The 21,770-nt window shown below is 45.0% G+C and overlaps 3 protein-coding genes across 3 annotated transcripts; 1 reads left to right on the plus strand and 2 right to left on the minus strand.

Annotated features, from left to right (window-relative positions):
- Window positions 1–1,483: 1,483 nt before the first annotated feature.
- On the minus strand, window positions 1,484–2,656 carry LOC307242111 (alpha-2A adrenergic receptor-like; the record flags this gene model as incomplete). Its single annotated transcript, XM_080016445.1, has 1 exon — window positions 1,484–2,656. The coding sequence occupies one exon, from the start codon at window positions 2,654–2,656 to the stop codon at window positions 1,484–1,486; it is 1,173 nt and encodes a 390-aa protein (XP_079872571.1).
- A 2,624-nt stretch (window positions 2,657–5,280) lies between these two features.
- Window positions 5,281–9,937, plus strand: smndc1 (survival motor neuron domain containing 1). Its single transcript, XM_080016723.1, has 6 exons — window positions 5,281–5,423; window positions 6,480–6,599; window positions 7,242–7,384; window positions 8,128–8,283; window positions 8,784–8,937; window positions 9,291–9,937. Exons 2-6 carry the CDS (start codon window positions 6,480–6,482, stop codon window positions 9,426–9,428), a joined length of 711 nt encoding a protein of 236 aa, XP_079872849.1. The 5' UTR covers window positions 5,281–5,423; the 3' UTR covers window positions 9,429–9,937.
- A 1,347-nt stretch (window positions 9,938–11,284) lies between these two features.
- LOC307241965 (max-interacting protein 1-like) lies at window positions 11,285–19,066 on the minus strand. Its single transcript, XM_080016261.1, has 7 exons — window positions 18,756–19,066; window positions 18,515–18,659; window positions 16,585–16,687; window positions 16,293–16,322; window positions 15,423–15,537; window positions 12,322–12,487; window positions 11,285–12,169 (listed from the first exon to the last, which is right to left on the minus strand). Exons 1-7 carry the CDS (start codon window positions 18,837–18,839, stop codon window positions 12,006–12,008), a joined length of 807 nt encoding a protein of 268 aa, XP_079872387.1. The 5' UTR covers window positions 18,840–19,066; the 3' UTR covers window positions 11,285–12,005.
- Window positions 19,067–21,770: the final 2,704 nt, after the last annotated feature.

Consider the following 21,770-nt stretch of genomic DNA (forward strand, 5'->3'; position numbering starts at 1 on the left):
CTGGAAGGCACCATAATAATTTTTTATATTAACTGTGAGTTTACTGGTCTGTTTGAGGCACATCTGACTTGTTGAGGGTTTAAGGGTGTTTTATATGGAAGGCTCTGCGAGAAGAACACATCCATCCATGGCTTATATAACAGAGTTTTATATGGTGCTGTGTCACCGACATAAATTGCCGCTCTCTGACATTACCTTTGCCGTTGGACACAAATCACAAATTGCAGTTCTTGTAGACGACAAAAGCTGTGTCTGTGTGTGTGTGTGTGTGTGTGTGTGTGTGTGTGTGTGTGTGTGTGTCCAAACTTTTAAACTAGCAAACAAAGAGGGTACAACGATGCTGACGGAAATAAGAGAAAGGCCAAAGGAACCGTAGGTTTATTTTGATTGTATTGTGATTTGTAGGTTTATGATATACCTACATAACACAATAAATGTAATTAAAATTTATAAAATAATATGATAATATTCTAATAATAATATAAAAAATATTAATGAAATAATAACACAACTATAATAAAAAATAATGTCTTATATGCCTCCTGTGAATTATTACAACATTAATAATAAAATAATAATAATAATAATAATAATAATAATAATAATAATAATAATTATTATTATTATTATTATTATTATTATTATTATTATTATTATTATTATATCTCAAACACACTATACACAATGCAAATTCCACATTCATTTTTATTAATATCTTTCTATTCTCTACTGAATATTTTTCATTAGATGTATGTAGCTTTCCCCACAAAAAAAATAAAATAAAATAAAAATTTGAATTAGCCGTTGGAAATAAGCAAGTAAAGTCTCATTTTAAAATACAGTCCAAAGAATTTTACCTATTTATTTCTACAACAAAAGTTCACAAACACCAATACTCAATGCAATGCACGTTCAGGTTTACAATTCATCAACATTGAAAGGATGAGACAATAAGGGAGCAGCTGACATTTACCAGGAATGTGGACGACAGTAGTGTATATCCACTTTGCCTGAACAACTTTTTTATGAAACATCTATCTTTTCTGCTGTCACAACACATGATGTTGATGTTACACGGTACAAACTGTACACCCAATACATTTTTCACAGGATTTAAAAAGTGAGTTGATCAGAGTTCTGTTGCTACACGTACTACACTTCCAGACCTCTTGTAATTGATGTTGTCCCCATTTTCACTTTCTGGGATGTAAACACAATGCCTGCTGATGGGGCTTATTGAAATATTTAAAGTAGGTATATCTATAATAATAGAAAGCTGACTTTGCCTTTAATGGTACAATATCAAATGCGATGACGGAACCTACATTTTCCGCATGGATACAAATGTTTAAACTCAGAAGACAGACATGCTACAGGTGGTATATTATTTGCATGTATGAAATATTGCACGAACTCTGAAACATCCATCATGTAAATAAGTCCAACAGCTGCCATAACCGAGGTCAGTTGAACATCTTATAAATCACACCCCTCTGCTCTTAGCTCTACACAGGATCTTTTTGAACGCCCTCCTGAAGTCGGTGTTGAATACCGTGTATATGACGGGGTTGAGGGAGCTGTTGCAGTACCCGAACCAGAAGAACATTTTGAACAGAGCCTCCGGGACGCAGCAGGCGCGGCACACGGCGGTGAGCGAGTACGTGAAAAAAAAGGGGAACCAGCAGACGACGAACACGCCCACCACCACGGCCAGGACGAAGGTGAGGCGCTTCTCCCTGTTCCGCCGTCCCCTCCATCTCCTCATCTTCCCACAGGACCGGGCTCCTTCCTGGGGCCGTTTGGCCCCTCTTGCCCCTCTCTCCTCCTTGAGGGACTGTCCGGTGGTTTCATTCCCCTCGGACGAGGAGCACTGCTCCTCCGCTGGCGCCCCATCGGTCTTTGCGCTCCCGCCGACTCCCGTTTTCCCCGAAGCTCCGTCCTGTCCCTTGGAGCCGCGGCGCCTGCCCCCGGCCGAGCCGCCGTCCTCCTTGATCTTCTCCCCCGGCGGGGCCCTGGTCCTCCTCTTGGCGATCTGGTAGATCCTGCCGTACACCAGTACCATGATGAGGCACGGGGCGAAGAACGAGGCGGTGCTGGAGAAAATGATGTACCACCCCTCCTTGTTGATCATGCACGTCGGACCCTCCACCTTCTCCCCTTTCTTCTCCATCGTGATCAGGGGCGGGAACGAGATGATGGCGGCCAGCGCCCAGAGGACAAACACCGTGGATTTGATCCTGCCCGGCGTCCTCTTTGCGTTGTACTCAACGGCCCGGCTGATGGACCAGTACCGATCGAGGCTTATGGCGCACAGGTGCACGATGGAGGAGGTGCAGAAGAGCACGTCCAGGGCCAGATATATCTCGCACCAAACTTTCCCAAAGTACCAGTAGCCCATCAGCTCGTTGGCCAGGGAGAAGGGCATCACTAGCGTGGCCACAAGGATGTCAGCGCATGCCAGAGAGACTAAAAACAGGTTCTGTGGCGCCTTCAGGGCCCGATTGGTTATCACGGCGATGACGACCAGGACATTTCCAAACACCGTCAGCAGAATGAGGATGCCCACCAGGGCCGTGAGGAGCACTGGGGTCTGCACCGCGTCACGGTGCCTGCTGGACACCGTCCCATTCCCCGTGGTCAGGTTACCACAGCCCATCGGGGTGATCTACGGTGTCCTCGGTATTAACAGAATGAAGTTCGGCACCTCTTCCGAAGAAGCGATCTTTGGATCGTATCCATTCAAGAAAGCAGTCACGATGGACCCAGAGCCCCGCTTGGCTTAGGGTTTAACTAGTCACTCGTGAAAAAAAAAAAGTACAATTTGACTTTTTTTTTTTCCTTCTCCTTCGGTCACTGCAAAATGGTGGCCGTTGTGCAAAATCACAATGACAATGTAAAACCAGTTGTGAAAACACATTTTTGCATCATTCAAAACAAAAGGTCCGGACAAACCTTTCAAAGTCGCCGCTTGCACAAGGGTCCCCCTGAAGAACAGACGTCATCTCCGCGGGGATAGAAGTCCCCGGTATCCGTGGTAGTTGTTTGGGAAAGGCAGGATTTTTTTTTTCATGCAACGTGACTGAAACGGAGCCGGTCTTTGATGTAGGCACAGGAGATCTGAGGCTGAGGTTCTGTGGAGCCGCTATATCAGGAGGAACAGTAATGGGCGGGGTTAAACTGGTCTCACAGAGTGCTGGAATCCATCGGCTGATGATAATGGATGAGTCGTTTAGTGACGGGGTGATGATCAATGGTTTTGTCATTTGTAATTCGGGGTTCGGGAGGAAACGCTCCTAGGTAACACGTGGCGTAAATGGAGAAAAGGAACGACGTCCACACCGGCCGAGGAGATTGGAAAGCTAAAGAGGTCACGGGCAGAGAGGAGCATTCTGTTTGCTCTCCTGCTCGTGTTTGATTTGAGAACTTGATTCTCATACATACATACATATTTGCTTATCTTATATGAAATCCGGAAGACATGTGCCGCCGTGACAATAAGAGATGAATTTTAACAAAAGGGTGGGCCAGGGATGCAGTTGAATACAAGGAAAAGTAAAAATAAAATAAAATGAAAATATAATTTTGCTTATATTTAGTATAAGTGTTGTTTAGTTTTATATGTCGCATCCTGAGGCTCGCTGTCCTATAACCGTGCAATGTATATTCCATGCCCTGAATTATGCCCTAACGGTAACGGTGTCTTCAAGGTGCACACTGCAGCATTTTCCACATTTTCCCCCTTTTTTAATGATGAAGGACCGTTCCACGGGTTTCAAACCTCGGACGAGCCCTGAACTCTGTCGGTTTAATCATCAGTAGCCTCAGACAGCAAAATCGTCAAGGGGGCTCTGTCAAGGAATAGGCAGTTGGCGATGGGAGTTTGGTGCCACAGAGACTGATAATAATAAAAAAGGCTAAATCCTGCATAGTACTGTATGCAATTTAGTTTATTATACCTGTTTTCCAATGCAATTTACTATGGCCATGACCTTTGAGTTTGGATGCGGAGACATTTTTATAGACTCTGAGTGGAATCCGAGAAGCTTCGTGGCCAACAATTTTAGCTAGAAACATCAAATGGGATGTTCTTTCAGGAAATATGGTTGTGACCTTAACTAGGCTTTAGTATTCTGGGTTAAGGCTCTGTTATACTGTATAGGCCTTTGACAGGATTAATAAAAATAATTGTGATCAGGGTCGAGGCCGTGCCTTATTTCTTGAAGAAAATATATCAAAAATTTAACATGTGGGGGAAAGTTCTAGACGTGTAGTGTTGACCCGGACGAGGAGGACGGGATAGAAAAGATTCATATTGTTGCGTAAAAAACGTTTTCCAAAACATAAAGGATTATTATCTGTGTCTGTGTCGAAGACTCACAGTGGCTTTGGAAAAGGGGAGGTCAACAGTGGGTGCTACAGTCAAAGTTTGAGAAAACAACAGTCAGTGAAATGAAATTTTAAATTTGATCAATGAAATTAATACAGAAGTTGTTTTAATTTTAATATAGGAAAAGCCTTACGAAGTACATGCTAATTCAAATAAGTCAGTGAGGTCAAGGTGGAATCTTATCATAAAGTGAATGGCAAAATAATTGTTAAAAAAGAGTAAAACAAGGTTGCTCCGATTAATTTCTTGCACCGCACTGTGCCTTTTATGCATTCTATGTATTCTATTTTTTTAACTTTATGCATTCTACGTATCCTATTTTTTATCTTTATACATTCTACGTATCCTATTTTTTAACTTTATGCATTCTATGTATCCTATTTTTTAACTTTATACATTCTACGTATTCTATTTTTTTACTTTATGCATTCTACGTATTCTATTTTTTTACTTTATGCATTCTCTGTATCCTATTTTTTAATTGTATGCATTCTATGTCCTTTGATGCTGGGTGTCTTTGCACTTTGTCTCAATGCTTTTTACGTTTTATGTAAAGCACTTTGAATTGTCTTGTTGTTGAAATGTGCTCTACAAATAAACTCACCTCGCCTGTATATACTATATGTTATTAAGCCCTATATTTTTCAACATTATGATTAATTGGTAACGTTGCTTCTGACACACGCACGCACGCACGCACACATACGCGCACACACACACACACACACACACACACACACACACACACACACACACACACACACACACTGTATACTGTTTATCTATACACTCATCCGGTCCGCTAGGGGGCGCTGTGCGTCCATTGCGTCAGTCTGGGAACTGCCATTAAACACCGGAACGTCACCTCTTACGTAAGGTGTGTTTCCATGAACTTCCGGTCCGTTGGTCGAACGGAGTCGAGCGCATCGATTGTTTTGGTTTTTTTTTTTTTTAGGCCGTAGGTGATTTCGGGGACGCGGTGAAGCCAGACGCTGGATGTTGACCGTGTTCGGTGATCGGAAATAACGCAGCCGAGGTGAGACAACGGCGGCGGCTCCGTCGTGTGCGTGCGCGTTTTCCGTCGAGTCCGGTAGCCTTTAGCGGCCGTGCTAGCGGACGTTAGCCGCGAAGCTAGCTAACAGCGGCGCGGAGGCCCGCACGCGTCGGCGGTTCGTCGTTAACGCGCTGAAGACGCGTCCGTGTGTTTGTTTCTATCACCCGCGGCTCCTCGAAACCAACCCACACGCAGGGAAGGGGTTGGTTCGGGTGGGGATCCGCCTGAATTCGTGTTATTGACGCGAGCATCTCGTCCGGGGTGGGGTGGGGGGTTGTTGCCGTTAAACCGCAATCCTGGTGACGTTACGGATAAGAGAGGTCGGAGCGATTTAAAAACGCGTGGAAATGTGTTAAATCACAGCCCCGATGCTACGTTGGTTGGCGAAACACCAGCGATACAAATTTCAGAATCAGTTTTATTTCTCCGGGTACATTTACAAGGACCGGGAAGTCGTTCTGGTGGGGGCTGGTGCGTTTCTCCACAAACAATTGCTATTAGAAAAGCTCCAGTCCGCACAATTGAAAGTAATAATACAATAAAGGGGAATAAAAAGTCAAGTTTTCAAATATATACACTTATCCAAAGAACACAAAACAGAAAAGTCGTGTGTGAGATATATATATATATATATATATATATATATATATATATATATATATATATATATATATATATATATATACACAAATGCTATACTAAGCACAACATAAGTAATTGTTACAGGGATAAGGGTATACATTATAAATATGAATTATTACCTACACTACTTTATTATTACAGTATATACGGTGTTATACTTAATGTGATATTCCTTTGTGGATGGAGAAATACTTTGATTCTGGGTTGTTGTTTATTTTTTTTGTTTTTGAATTCTGAACACAGATTCGCGGTTTGTAGAATTTACTCACCCTTTTCTATCTGTATTTTATGTTGTATTCATTCAAAATTGTGACACGTAATTCCCTCCAGTCGCATCAAGCTTTTGCGATATTGTTTCATTTAAGGACCCGTTCCCTTTTTTATGTCCTTACACAGATGTCAGACGACCTTGTAAAACAGTTGAGCAGCTACAAAGCCCAGCTACACCAAGTGGAAGCTGCTTTATCCACCGACCAGGAAAATGAAGACCTCCTCAAACTGCAGAAAGATCTACAGGTGTGTGCGTCTGTGTATAATTTGGGGAAGCAATTGACAGGATTCTTACCAGGCCCTTGGGGTGCTTGAATTTCTTGTATGTAAATGTCAGTACTGGAATACCTTGAAAACTGCCCAATTTTTTGTGCTGAAGTGCTTGAAAACTGATTAAAACGAACGCGATCATTGAAAACCTGTAATATTCCCCTGGGTTTTGTTATTCAAAGTGTAATGTTATAAAAAATATAATTATATTCAGAAATGTAAAAATCACTTTTTTCACTTCCATAGTAGCTTGATTTCTTCTCAGTCTGAATGCCACAAATGACAGATTACGTCAGGGAAATGTACATTTAATCCAGCATGGTTGGAAATAGACATTTTTAATAGTAGATGACAGTGATAGTAATAATAGATATGATATAAACACTAATATAAATAATCAAAAATGAGGTGAAGATTATATTTCAATGAATATAGATCGCATTGAACATTGAGTATATTTGTCTTGAGTGAAGTTCTTGAAAATGGAAAAGTGCTTGATAGGCACTTGAAACTCCTTGAATTTCATTTTTTAATGCCATAATGACCCCCTGTGTTGATGAATGTAGAAAGACGCCCTCCTCTTAACCCCCCCCCCTTTTATGTTTTACCCCCTTGCAGGAAGTCATCGAGTTGACGAAAGACCTCCTGACGTCGCAGCCGTCTGACAGCGCGTCCAGCGCCAAAAGCGCGGACGCGGCTCCGCTGAAGCACAGCTGGAAAGTGGGCGACAGGTGTATGACTGTTTGGAGTCAGGACGGACAGTGAGTGTCAGACGCTTCTTCTCGCCGTACACCGCGGTAGATTGAAATGCCACTGATCTGTACATAACATCCAGGTGTGTGTGTGTGTGTGTGTGTGTGTGTGTGTGTGTGTGTGTGTGTGTGTGTGTGTGTGTGTGTGTGTGTGTGTGTGTGTGTGTGTGTGTGTGTGTGTGTGTGTGTGTGTTCAGGTAAGTGTTAATTTAGTAGCGGAGTTGACAAATATCTATGCATATCAGTATACGCATCAACATTTCCAGTATCTCTGGGGATATTTGATGGATGGTTAAATACTTCATTCATCCCTGGAGGGAAACTGCGGCGTCGCATCAGCTCTCATCGGAAATAGACCATAATAACGAGTAATCAGCATAACAAGTAGAGAATATGGCAATATGCAACGAATGAACTGATGAAGATTTATTTTTTCCATAACATGCAACGGTCACATCTAATCCATCCGTTTTAATTGTGTAATACTGAAGAAATATTAATGAATAATATGAACACACAAATACAGCAGTTCCCACTATAAAATCTGCCTTGTTCTTTGTTACCTTTACCTCTACATGCCACGCCTGCCAAATAGCCAATCCTGTTGTAGGCACAAGAAATAATGTCTCACTCGTTGCTAATTAAAACATCTTGAAGTCCGTTGTAGACGTCATCGTTAGCATTTGCTTGTTGAATCAGGCCTCGAGTCCTCAACTCGTACTCACCTGCTTACAGACGTGATTCTTTGCCAGGTTGTATGAGGCTGAGATCGAGGAGATAGACGGGGAGAACGGCACCGCTGCCATCACCTTCGCCACCTACGGGAACGCCGAGGTGGTCCCGCTGCAGAACCTCAAGCCGGCGGAGGAGGGGAGCCGCCTGGACGACGACGGGAAGCCAAAGTCCAGGTACGTTCCCCTGTCTCACTCTGCTCTTATGAGGGTTTTGCACCACCATGACAGCTTAGGTGTCAGGTGGAGAATTCAATTATTTATGCTTTAAAAAAAAAAAAAGGAGGGAGGTGTGTGTGTGTGTGTGTGTGTGTGTGTGTGTGTGTGTGTGTGTGTGTGTGTGTGTGTGTGTGTGTGTGTGTGTGTGTGTGTGTGTGTGTGTGTGTGTGTGTGTGTGTGTGTGTGTGTGTGTCCCTGCGCCATCCAGTTTCCTTTCATGTCTTTGTATTTGACCAGGTCAATGTCTCACAACCTTTCTTCTGCCGCGGCACAAATTTTTTCCTTTTAACAACTAAAATCTTAGATTATGGACTCAAGAAACCCAATCTTGAAAAAGATTCACGAGACAAGAGTTGAACCTTTCATGGCTATGAATAGTCGTGACTTTCAGCGTGAAACTTGTTCTGCTGCAGCTGGTGAATTAGAGGCATGAGTGAGTTGCCCTGTTGCCGTTCCAGGAAAGAGCAGATAGCCGAGCAGAGGGAATACAAGAAGAAGAAAGCGCAGAAGAAGGTGCAGAGGATGAAGGAGCTGGAGCAAGAACGCGAGGACCAGAAGTCAAAATGGCAACAGTTCAACAACAAGGCCTACTCGAAGAACAAGAAAGGACAGGTAGTTACCACCGTTTGAGGACGCTTGTGGCAGCCATGCTGGTATTGATGCAGTTGGGTTTCCTGTGATTTGTTGATGATAAATCTGCAGGTTGTTTTTGTTTGATTGTTTTTTGTTTTTGTTTTTTTTTACTTGACTGATTTGAAATGATCACACTAATCACAAAAAAATAATGGTAATTGTACCCCGAGGAGGCAATTTGAACTGGAATCCCATTTGTACAGCCTCGCAAATACCAGGGTTATACCCTGGTATTTGCGAGGCTGTACAAATGCCATGAAGGCTCACATTCTGCGATGAATTTTGTTTATACTTGACCAAAAACCAATGAAATGTACTTTCCTACTTTCCAGGTAAAGAGAAGCATATTTGCGTCTCCCGAGAGTGTGAACGGCAAGGTGGGAGTGGGGACGTGCGGAATTGCCGACAAGCCAATGACCCAGTACCACGACACATCGAAATATAATGTAAGACATTTAATGCCCCAGTGACTTCATTTTGTTCTGTAAATAATACATTTCCGACTACGAGCTAGCTGGAATCAAGTGTTTCCATTGTGTTTATATCGTTTAAGTTTGTTAATTAAAGAGCTTTGAAAAGAAAATGCTGTAGACCATTGGTTGATTTATTGCAGTAACCTTTTTTGTATTATCTAGATGAAAAGGCAAATTTTAAATTAAAGGATTTTTTTTCTTTACTTTTTGTAAAATGAAAATGGCCTTCTCGTTTAAAAACAAAAAAATTTCTTCTTTATGTAAGCCATAGAATTTAGTCCTGTTTTCTGTATGTATTTGGATGCCACGGGGGTCGAATACGCTTTGTATAACTTCTACGGGCTTAGGGCATCGCTGAAGTTGGATTTTAAATATTGACCGGTTGTCTGATCAACTACCTGCGCGACGGTACTGGTTTTAATATCAACCTCACAAGGCTGAATTGCTATTTCTGTTTTGTACATTTTATCAGTGAAATAAACCTTTATTTTGTTTCTCTTGTGATATTTACGGATACCTGGCTCCTTATTATCGTCGCTAATTTGTGTTTGTTTTTATTGGTCTTGAGGGAAACGGGTGGGCCTCCCAGTGTTTAAATCCAGGTGCGCTCGGGCGGGTCTATGAATTGTGCTGTTGCTCTCTTGTGAAAATGGCGAAAGCCCCCGGATCCGGCGCGAAGAAAGCTTCAGCATTTAGACAACACAAAGTTTTCAGGGTAGAAGAGGTTTATTACGATTCCAGGGACAATTATCAGGAATCAGAACAAAGTATAAGCAGGAAACCAGCAGCGTGTAACGCAGGAGTCGCCTCCGACGGCTGATTCAAGCACAGCAGACATCCTACCGGCGTGCTTGGACGCAACGTCCTTCGATACACAAGTCTTTTTCATAGTGCTTTTTTTTTTTTTTTACTTTTAACGATTCTCTCTTCCCCCCCCCCCCCCCCAACACAAATGTCGATAAAGACCTATTACAAGGAAATTTGTGCAAGAGTCAATTTGAGCCACGTTAAGACACGTTTGGTGGTGGTGATCTACTTATGACTTGTACCAGAGGAAATGTATACAAATGGTCATATACTCAAATGTCTCATTGGTTTCTTCCAGTAGAGTTGGTTTGCAGTGCAATTCAGTGTCAAATATATAGAATATGTACATTTTAATTCACCGGGTAAGTGTCCAAATTATTTTTAGAGTGCTTTTTCAGCAATAGAAAATGAAAATGTACTGAACATGTGTGTATAAACCCAACTGTTCATGCTACGGACATTTCAAAGACTTGTCAATTCAAAGCACACAACATAATAAAAGGAAATGGGGTGGAGGGGGGTATTACATTCAATACACATGCACCATAGCTTAAACGTTACAATCATTTTCTTTTCCAGTGATTACTTAGAACTGATAACATCATAGTAGCAAATAGAAAACTAACAAGTTCAACTCGGTGTTGGGCAGAACGGTGCGTAAAACACGACCCTAATTTGACTAAACTGTTATTGCTTGAGCCTTGTGCTTGGACAAGTGCAGGATAGCTTATTACCATCCAAATATGATGGCTATTTTTTTCTGAATCATTTAAACAAAATAGTGGCAAATGGGGGAAATTGCATTTCAGTGGGTGCGATATGTTGTCCAGTAATATCGCCAACCGTATTGGTAGCAAATGCAGAAATGCATCTCAAACTGCAGGGTGTTTTGGTTTCTTTTCGGAATTCAAGCATTACTGAAACCTGGATACAGTACAATTAAATATACCAAAAAATAAATAAATACTACACATGATAATTATCTGCAAAAATAAATTAAAAACCAACACAGGTAGACTAAACCACCTGTTTGGGTACGAATGTATTTCTTTCATGGAAGAGAGATGCCACTTTGACTCGGGTGGTGGCAGGTCCTAAGGCAGAGGTTTGAGACGTCCAATGATTGGTTTGGAATGCAGATATAGTAGCCCTTGCCACTGGCTTGTTGACTGACAAGAAGTGCTGTTCCGGTATATCTGGGGTTTTCAAGGAAAATGGCTGAGTTATTGCAAAGAGAATGAGCAAGTTGTGTCTCTTATGAGCCTTTAACTGGTAGTGATGATGCTTTCTTGTGCTGGTTTAGGTACATATGCGTACACTACACTCCATTTAATTTCATCAAGGTTATGAATATGGGACATATAGTCAAACTAGGTCCTCTACAATTTCAGAAGGCTTAGTTCATTCAAGCTTATTGCCAAATAGATGTTTAATTTGAATTTTCGACAGGCTGAAACGTTTGAAATAAGTTGAGTTGGATATTGCGGAGCAGTTTAGACTTTGGGCTCTTTGTTCAGTGGATAACACCACTTGAAACATAATTGAGGGAGTTCCACTGTCGGTTCTTGGCAAAGGAACTGGGTTTGAGGCTAGTTCCTGGGTAAAGCAGGGATGTTTCACACTTTTGACAGAGGTGGGATTTAGGCTGGTTCTTCTCGACAAAACAATATGTTTAACCTGCATGGGAAACCGAGCAGTAGGCTGGTACTTTAAAAGGTAAAAGCTGTATACGATTGTAGCTAGAAGTGAAATTATGGGCTGGTGCGTTTAAGCGGAGAACCCCAGTTTCAAACTGCAGGTGGAGTAGCCCTCGTCGCTGGCCAGGCTCTGCCAGCTGCTGTGGTCGTCCAGGTCGCTGCCGCCGTTGGTGCTCGTGCTGTCCAGTTCTCCATGGGAGAATTCAGTGCTTTCTACATCCACTTCGATATCTTCTGCTCGTCACAGACGAAACAAAACACACGGAAAATACAGTGAGCGGAGAAAGAAATATGTACCGTAGCCGCAGAATGACTATGCAATTGCTTATAGTCGCGTATATCATCTACAACTCAACTCCGGCGATTTTTTGACGACCAGAACTCACCTCTGTCGGACTCGAAGCGATCGGAGTCCACCCTGGAGCCCAGGCTGTTGGTGCGAACCCTCTCCCCGGGGGTCTTCAGGTGGGCGAGCTGCCTGTGCAGGTGCCTCTGCTCCCTCTCCAGGGTCTCCAGCTGATGCTGGCTCTTCCGGTCTACCTCTTCAAGTTTCTGAATAGAGAGGGACACAGAGAGAGGCCGTGAGAGTTGTGGCGTTTTTATTAATATGCAGAAAAACAGATTCTCCGACATGTTTACGTGAATGTTACATGTTTATTAAGTCTTATGCCATTCTTGTTCTCGACATCAAAAACAAAAGGCGGGCCTTAAAAGCCGTCCATGGAAAGGTTGCCAGATCTGCTCTGCTGGGACCTTGTACAATCTTGACTATGGAGGTAAACAAGGTTTCCACAGCTACACTTTGCAAGGTTGCCACAAAGTCGATATCCAGATCTCTAGGGTTTCTTCAATTTAAAGGAAGCAGAGCAGACTGCTCGGGTCACCAACACCCCTCCCCTCTTTCATTTCTTTGTAATATTCAGGTGTACAACATAACATAGAGCTTGTCCACTGGTCTCTCAGATGCAGCAACACACAACACTGGTACAGGACAGTCCACAAACAATAAGAAAACAATATCAGAATTTACCGAGGACAATATTGCATGGGGTGTTAGGATGCACCTCCTACTAAATGATAGGGGGACAAACAAACTGAAGTCAACCATCAGCTCCTGTCTTGTCCGGCCACAGTTTGTATGTACAGGAAATGAGCCTCGACTCGTCATGACCGCCCGCCACTTTTGTGTCAGCAGTGAACTTGATGGCATTTGAATAGTGGGCCAAGTACGCAGCCCTGTGGGACACCCATGTCCAGGGTGAGTGTAGTGTGGTGGAGTTGTGGTCGCTCAATCCGGCAGTCCCTACTCTGCCGCTGAGAAGGCCCCGCCCGTCTGCAGGTGGTGTTATCTGAAGGCCAATGGCCTCGGGTTTGTTGATGAACTTTGTGGGGAAGACGCCATTGACATGTTGAAGATGTCAGTGTAGACCTGCGCTAGATCTTGTACGCACACACTGATAGCAGGGCCATCAGGAGTGATAGAGGGAGAGAGTCCATCAGGACCCGACGGCTTTGGAGCTTCGCTCTCCTGAGACATTTCCACACGTCCTCTGGCAGACATCAACAAAGCCGCTGGTCTCCAGGGAGCACCACGACCTCAGAGCGCCTCGGGTTTGTTAGCTTCAAAGCGACACGGGTCGGGCTTGTTGCTGAGGAGTGGCTGTTCCTCGCGGACCTCCTGGCAACCTTCCTTTTCATTCTGAATTACCGTTTTGAGTGTTCCCCTTATTTGGTGATGGACACTGTGCGGCATCTTCCCTGAATATTTGCGCATCCAAAACCAATCCGGAAGCGCTGGTGCAGCCCCCTCTGACCGTGCAGTAGGGCTGGACCATTAATCGAATTCAAACCGACATCACAATGTGATGGAACGCAATTTTCAAATCACAAATCTTTTTATTTTTTATGCTACACAATCAAAAGCAGTGATGCTCAACCCGCAGCTTTTTAATGACCAGTTGTGGCCCTTTAAAGTGTTATTTAAAATGGAATTCAAAAACACATTCTAAAAGGGTACTTCAATACATTTTTTCCTGAGACATTTTCTGCAGTATTCAAAACTGAATTTCCAATTTGACACATCAGCCCGTGACGGCTCTGAGAGAGAGCGTGGTGGCCGACCACCTGGTTTCCACTGGCAATTCTATTATTAATTATTAATATTTAATTATATTTTTTTACCGCATATTAGTAATAACCTGGAGCCGCGTCTTGTCACCAGACCACCACGTGAGAACACCGCGTCAAAATCCTCCGTCGGCTTCCACACTAACAGGCACCACAAGGGCCTCCATGCAATTGGCAAAATAGAAAAAAATAACTTTTATATCAATCCACGGTTTTATTTAAGCAATTTACCTTAACTTAAGCGCGGTATTCCACAGAACACGGTGTCTACCGCTGTAGGTGCAGCAGACATCAGCTTTCTCTGCATAACTACCGGTTTGCTGTCTACCCATATACATTTGTAGGTAATTTGTCTATTAAAATAAATGTCTGGTTGCAATGGTAATAATAATATGGTAACGATAACAATAATAAATTGCAAATATTGCATATATCACGCTTTTCATTCCTTAATAACATATTACTAGTAGCCTTACTTTAAGGGGACGTTTTGGAAATTTGGCTCCTGCGAAAATGTATTTTGTTAATGTGGCTCCTGAGCTGGGAAAGGTTGAGTACCACTGCTATAGAATGATTTATTGTTTGTGTTTAGTGAATCATACAGAAGATAAGAAACTTAAAAAAAAAAAAAATCCCCACATTGGTCTAACTAAATGGCAATTAGATTATTTTCCCAAATCCTTCAGCCCGACCGTGCGGCGGAGGCGTGTGGTCTGACTGTCCAAGCCTTTGCAGTCAGCCATTACGTTGCTAAAAAAAGACACCGTCCCGGTTATTACCCCCCAGGGGGGGAAATGTCCACGTGTTGGTGATGCGAGGGGAGGACCCGACTACGTAGGTTTTGCTTTGTGAGTAAAGCTCCCTGCCAGACAAGGTGTTTGTTGAGCCTCGGGCGGTTACAGCTGTGAATGTCCTCCTGAAGCGGCAGAATCTACATTTTTGCCATTGAATATTCCGAGTCGGTTGAACCGTTTTATTAGTGCTGCTGTGGCGAATCGGTAGAATTATTTCCATTATTGACACAAGTCCATCTTCTTATCATACCTCAACAGTGAAGCTGCAAGAGCAAATACGACAAAACGGCAAAACGTAATCCTATCTTTTTTAGAGTGTAGTTTAATCTCCCGATGGAAATTGTTTTCGCCAACTCGGCTCCATAACTAAGGTCGGGGTGAGCATTGGGATCGTTTATTTTTCACAAGATTCTGATTAAATTCATGCGTGTGCCGACGCTTCCATCGGGACCTTGGCGGGGCCAATTTGCCAGCAAATGAGAACAAAACTGACGACAGAACATTTTAGCGTCACAGAAACAACAACCAACAACCCCCAAACAGATGCTCTCCCCTGCCGGCCTTACCTTAATGTGTGCTTTGGCCTTGTTGAGGAGCCCCAGCGTGGTGTGCCGGCTGCAGTCCGGTCCCAGCGGTATGAGGGACTTTAACCTCTCCAGACACAAACGGAGATGCGCTCGTCTGCGGGGGGGGAGAGAGCAGGCGGACGTCGGAACGTGGGATCAGAGCCCCGTCACGTCGGACAACGTCGCGTGGGTTCCGTCGGTCGTGCCGGCGGGTTAAATGTTAAAGATCCGTGAGTGCTTTGTGACAAGCCGCGCAGCGGGTCATGTTTGGCCACGCCAGACTGGGGGGGGGGGGGGGGGGGTGCCACCCTTTTCGAGATACGACGCGATTCCAAACTGTGCCGCAGAAGCAGACACCGTGTTCTTGATGCCGCTGCTCCGCCAAGGCCCCCTGGGGCCACGGCTAAGGCAGCGGCCGCCGCGGCAAAGCGCTACCCGGGTGCGCTTCAAACGATAAAGTGAAATGTAGGTCGAAGTGTTATGTTGTGTGTGTGTGTGCGTGGGTGTGTGTGTGTGTGTGTGGATGTGTGGGTGCGTGCTTGCGCTGGCCGCCATTTTGCATTGGAAGAAGAACTCGGTGCGTCATCGTTCATCATTCATATTTGGGATAAATAATCCCCGCTGTTCCTATTTTTTTTTTTGTTTTCGTTTGTTTTAGTTTGTTTGTTTGTTTGTTTTTTCCCCACGAGACTACATTAAAGGTGCAGTCGGAGCCGGGAGCCGGACGCAGACGGTTCCCATCTGCCGAGTGGTCTCATGTCTCCGGTCGTATTTGCCGGTTAGTGGTCAGACGGAAATCATGAAGTACCGTCGGTTTCCGACGGCCTGTGAAACGGGACACCTTCGATGGAGTTGTTTCTCTTTACTCACCTATTCTTCTCCAGTTCGTTGTGTGCTGATCTGTGCACGAGAGGAAGGAAAAGGGGAATAAAGACAAAAGGATAAAAGACATTAAACATGCAACCTGTGTTTATGGACATGGAGTACCAAACAGATCTGAGTACAGTTTGGCTATTTCATTGTTTAGGTAACCATGGCCGTGCAATGACACATCTCACTGCAATGAGATAAGGCTCAAAACAAAGATTCAAGACAACATTCTGCATGAACTGACTTGTATTATTTAGTAGTTGTAATAAAATGCCGTCGGCGTTCAACATACCTACTGTGGATGTTGTCCATTTTCCTGTTCTTGAATTTACGTGGTTTCTGACTATATGTGGCCTCTTCTGCCGGATATGAAGACGCGTACCCATGTTCACATTCTGGTTATGAAAGAAAAATCACAATAATAAAAATAATAACAATTAATTTGATGAGAACAATTTTTTCTTTGAGAATAGCTTTTTTTATGGATGGATACTCCTTTGCACAAAAACATAATATCACCTTAATTAATATCATCTTAACCTTAGTATCCACATAAGTACCGTGTCCCTCCTACTGCGGTAATACTACACATTACATTACATACACATTTACGCACATTTTATTTAATAATCCGCGGCATTTATTGTTTTATTCTCAGTTCACAAACAATGCACTACACTGTATGTACATAAACATACGCATATGCATAGTTCATGTGGCTTATTGTTGGCATATTTTAAATGCTGTTTGTGGATTTTATTGTTTTGTCTTACTCCTACTTTAAAATGTTATTCCTTTACATATATATAAATATATATATATATATATTTTTTTTTTTTCTTTAATTATTATTACTTTTTTTTCCTTTTCTTTATTATTTACAACACTCTGCCCGGCGCGGTCTCGGAAGACGCTCATTTCGCAGCGCCCCGACGGGGCCGAAACACACAACTCCCCCGTGCCCCTCGGAGAACCACGGGTGGAGGGACGCCGACGCCTTCCACCGGGGTTTTACTGCCACACGCCGTGGACACGGGCCTCCCGTGACGTGGCATTTACCCACGAACGCACAAACGCACTTTCGGCAGCACTCGGACGCCCGGGGGCCGGGCAACCCCTGGGCCGGGCAACCCCTGCAGGGGGCCGGGCAACCCCTGCAGGGGGCCGGGCAACCCCTGCAGGGGGCCGGGCAACCCCTGCAGGGGGCCGGGCAACCCCTGCAGGGGGCCGAGCAACCCCTGCAGGGGGCCGGGCAACCCCTGCAGGGGGCCGGCTCCCGACGCCGCCGCGGACTCCAACTCCCGTGATGCTCCGGGCGCGGGCGAAGCCTGCACCCGCGTGGCCGTCACGCGCGAACGAACCCGGCTCTGACTGGCTGCCGTCGCCGGGTCCTGTCCAATGGGAGCGCTCCGGTTCCTTCCGGGTGGGGGGGCACGTGAACTGCGGCGTACGAGGAATCGGCGCGGCGGGGTTGCCAGGCCCGCGGTTTTCCCGTGGAATCCGGACACTTTCCAAGTGTGGTAGCAACGTTAGCACCGCCCTTAGACTGTAAAGGTGGTGTGTATGGTTCGGCGGGAGGGGGGGCATATTTTGAGTTCCGGTATTGGGTTGGTTTTTTTTTTTTGGGGGGTGGGGGGTTAGGGTTAGTCACAGAGATCTGGCAACCCATTTTTCCAGACTGAGGAGAAGGGGAATCGAGGAAGTTGGGAGTCGGGAAAATAATCCACATGTTGTTGTTGTGCATTATCATGCGCGCAGCTCGGCACAAGGGGCCGAATGCAGCGGCGTGAAAATGGTGCCTTGGGATAATTGTCGTTATTTCCTGCCTTGTTATAAGGAAGCGCCGCGCGCGTTGAGTCGATCAAGTCATCGACTCGACTGCAGCCCCGCGCTCAATTCTCGCTCGTTTATCCCCCTCCAAACGCAACGCCAAGTGCGACTCAAAACCGCACTTGGCGTTGCGCTCTTGCATTTCCTATGCAATGCAATGCATCTGCTTTCCTATAGGTGGAATTGTTCCCGAGGCATAATATTTATTATCCATATATCTGTGTCATTCCTCCAACCTCTTCCGTCGCCTTCCCATTGTTGTCTGCACGGCGCATTACGTTATCCTCCTCATCCTCCTCCTCCTCCTCCTCCCGCTGCTCATCACCATCACCATCATCATCACCATCATCATCATCATCCTCCTCCTCCTCATCACCCCCTCTGGGACTTACTGCCGTGGTTCTTTTCTACGTTTTCAATGTAATCCGCCGCGTCCAGCAGCACCTGCACGTTCCTCATGAAAGTGTCGATCTGGTCCATTGCGGAGCAGTCCGCGAGCAGCAGCGCGTCGGAGCCGGAGCCCTCCTCCTCCTCCTCCTCCTCCTCCTCCTCCTCTTCCTCCCCGTCCTCCTCTTCCTCCCCGTCCTCCCCGTCCGCCTCCTCCTCCTCCTCCTCCTCCACCTCCACCTCCACCCCCCTGAAGCCCGGCGGGTCCGCGGACGCGTCTGACCCCGACGGGATCTCCTCGGGTTTCAGCTGCCGCGTGTATTTCACCATTTCTTTTTTTCTTTTTTTTGTTTTGTTTGTTGTTTCAGGGTTTTTTTTTTAGTTTTTTTTTTTTTTTTTTTTAGTTTGTTCGTTGAATCCGCCTCCTGTGTTGCGGAGAAGGCTGTTGCAAAAAAAAAGAAAGAAAGAAAGAAAGAAGGAAAGAGGATACGACACTAAGCGACGCGACAGGGCGAGATGACGCTCCGCGCTCCCCGGGCCAGACCGCGCTGCGCGCACTGAGCTGGATGACTGGGTGGCTGTGGGGCAGCAGCAGTCCTCCTCCTCGGCTCCAGCTCCAGCCTCCTGCCCTACTTGGTGGATAATCCCTCCCACTAACGCGTGCACTTTGCATTGGTTTCCCACTCCGTGCATAATAACCCGCATCATTACCCGGTGTCAGCAGGGGAAGGAGGCGGGGGAAGGAGGGGGGAGAGTCGGGGGTGGGGGGTTCGCCCTTCATCACATTTGGCCCTAAAACACCAGGACGTCACCGAGACTCTTGGCTTTAGTTTTGTATGAAGTTGTTGTGAGAATTATGCACCGGGAGCCAACGCAATGCTGAATACCTTCAGACGACAAAACAACAATATTATTATAACTCTATAACTATATTATTATAACCCTGTGACAATAGTATTATAACCCAATAACAATATTATTATAACCTTATAACAATATTATTTTAACCCTATAAGAATATTATTATAACCCTATAACCCTATTATCACCCTAAAACAATATTATTATAACATAACAATATTATTATAACATATATATATATAGAGAGAGAGAGAGATACAGATAGGTAGATAGACACATATACTGTGAATATATATATGTCTATCTGTCTATCTATCTATATATACAGAGATAGATAGATAGACTAATTGCCAGATATACATGAATATATATAGATAGACACACATATATATATATATATATATATATATAGATGTCTATCTGTCTATCTATCTATATATACAGAGATAGATAGATAGACAGACTAATTGCCAGATATACATATATATATATATATATATATATATATATATATATATATATATATATATATATATATAAAGTATATATGTTTGTCCGTCTATTCCTTTAGCCAGAATCAAAAGTAAAACCTCTAGTATGGACTTTGAAACTCTGATATTGCTGGTCATCATTTATGTTTATGTAATAGACTGTCTATTAGATTATCAAACTACATTACCCCCTCCGCCCACATACTTAACAGTGGGTGAGTGTGAAATATTTCCCATGGAAAACACTGCCATGAATTTGAATCCCTTTTTGAATCTCTGAGAGAATTTAATGCTGTTTGTCCATTTGAAATAAAAAAAAACCCCAAAAAACAGTAATGCATGTTCACACTGACATCAAGATCACAGAACGATGTTTGCCAGCCTCCCAAAATCAACTGGTATAACCCTTTAGGAGTAAAACGGAGAACAAAACAAAAACACCGCCCCACGTCTTCATCTCTTTGATCTCATCGGGCGACCATCAATTATTCTAGGTCTGTCGGACCTAGAAGAAGAAAAAAAAAAAAATTACCCTGAAATTGAGTTAAAATTCTAGCTTGGACGGTCCATCACTGTTACGCCTCTGACTGATTTAGAAGTCATTTCTCCCCTGACAGATAAAGGAGGCGGGAGGGACAAAGGGCAGAGGACCTTAAAGGGGGCAGCCATGCGTGAGGGGGGGTTTGGGTGGGGTGGGGTGGGCTCCTGTGAGACAATGGGTGCAGATGGCCGGCCCGCTGCAGATGTGGCCTGGCCTCGTAACGGACGCCGCGAGAGAGAGGGAAGAGGGAAACACCCTCCCCACCCGAGGAGTCCATTTCAGCTGCCTGGCAAGGCCTGATGCACGCACACACACACGCGCACACACACAGAAGATTTCAGTCTGGACACACACATACTGATGTGGGATCACACTCATATACGTATAAGGAGGCACAGTATAACAGGCACTTTATTGCTTCGATGCAAATGACAACACAGCGTCTCCTTCATAACTTCAGCGCCCGTGCAAACACAATGTACCAGCAACCGCGGACAGACTCGTGTGTGTGTGTGTGTGTGTGTGTGCGTGTGTGTCCAAACCGACTGCGGGCAAAGCAGGGCAGAAGCAGAGCAAAGCTATCCCTATAGCGTAGGTTGGTGTGCAGAATGTGACCCCAACTGGAGTAATCTGAAAAGCCTGAGGATTACACCAGCGGCTCGGCTGTCACCAGGAAGGCAGAGTCACACGGCGGGCGGGTGTCGTGTGTGTGTGTGTGTGTGTGTGTTGCACGTGCGTGCGTGCGCGCGCGTGTCTGTATGTATGTGAACCATTTGCTCGATAGCCCACACTGATCCCGCACACAATGCAAGACATCTATCCGCCGGCCCCCCTGTCGCTCTAATCTAATCTGATCTAATCTAACTCCATTCCTCTGTGTTTCTATTCTGGCCGTCCGATTGTTTTTCGACCTTATTGTTTTAGCACAATGGCCGTTTTGGCCTGAGGTCGCCGGGGGAAGGACACCTGGAGGAGGCGGGTGTGTCACCTGCTCCTTACAGCGAGCCCCTCCTCCTCCTCCCCCAGCCCCCCCCCTCCTCCTCCTCTCGTTAGCGCCGCCGGGAGGAAGAAGAGCTCGGCGCTAATCTGGCCCCCGTCCGCACGTCGCCGGGGGGTCCGTCCGTCACCTGCCCCCCACCCCCGGGCTGGGTTGCGTTTGTTTTGTCAGTTTGCTTCGCTCCGGAGGGCGGGCTTCGTTAGCGTGCGGGGAGACGGTTTAAAAGGAGGAGTGGGTTAATCCATCCCGAGACCCGAGTTTTGGACAGGTGGGTGTGACACTCCCCCAACACCAACACCTGTTGGAGATACCAAATCCCCCCTTTGTCCGCGCGGACCCTCCCGGAGCATTACCATGACAACAGCCATTCA

This window comes from Zeus faber (assembly GCF_960531495.2).
Source record: "Zeus faber genome assembly, chromosome: 16".
In the NCBI taxonomy this organism is placed as follows: domain Eukaryota; kingdom Metazoa; phylum Chordata; class Actinopteri; order Zeiformes; family Zeidae; genus Zeus; species Zeus faber.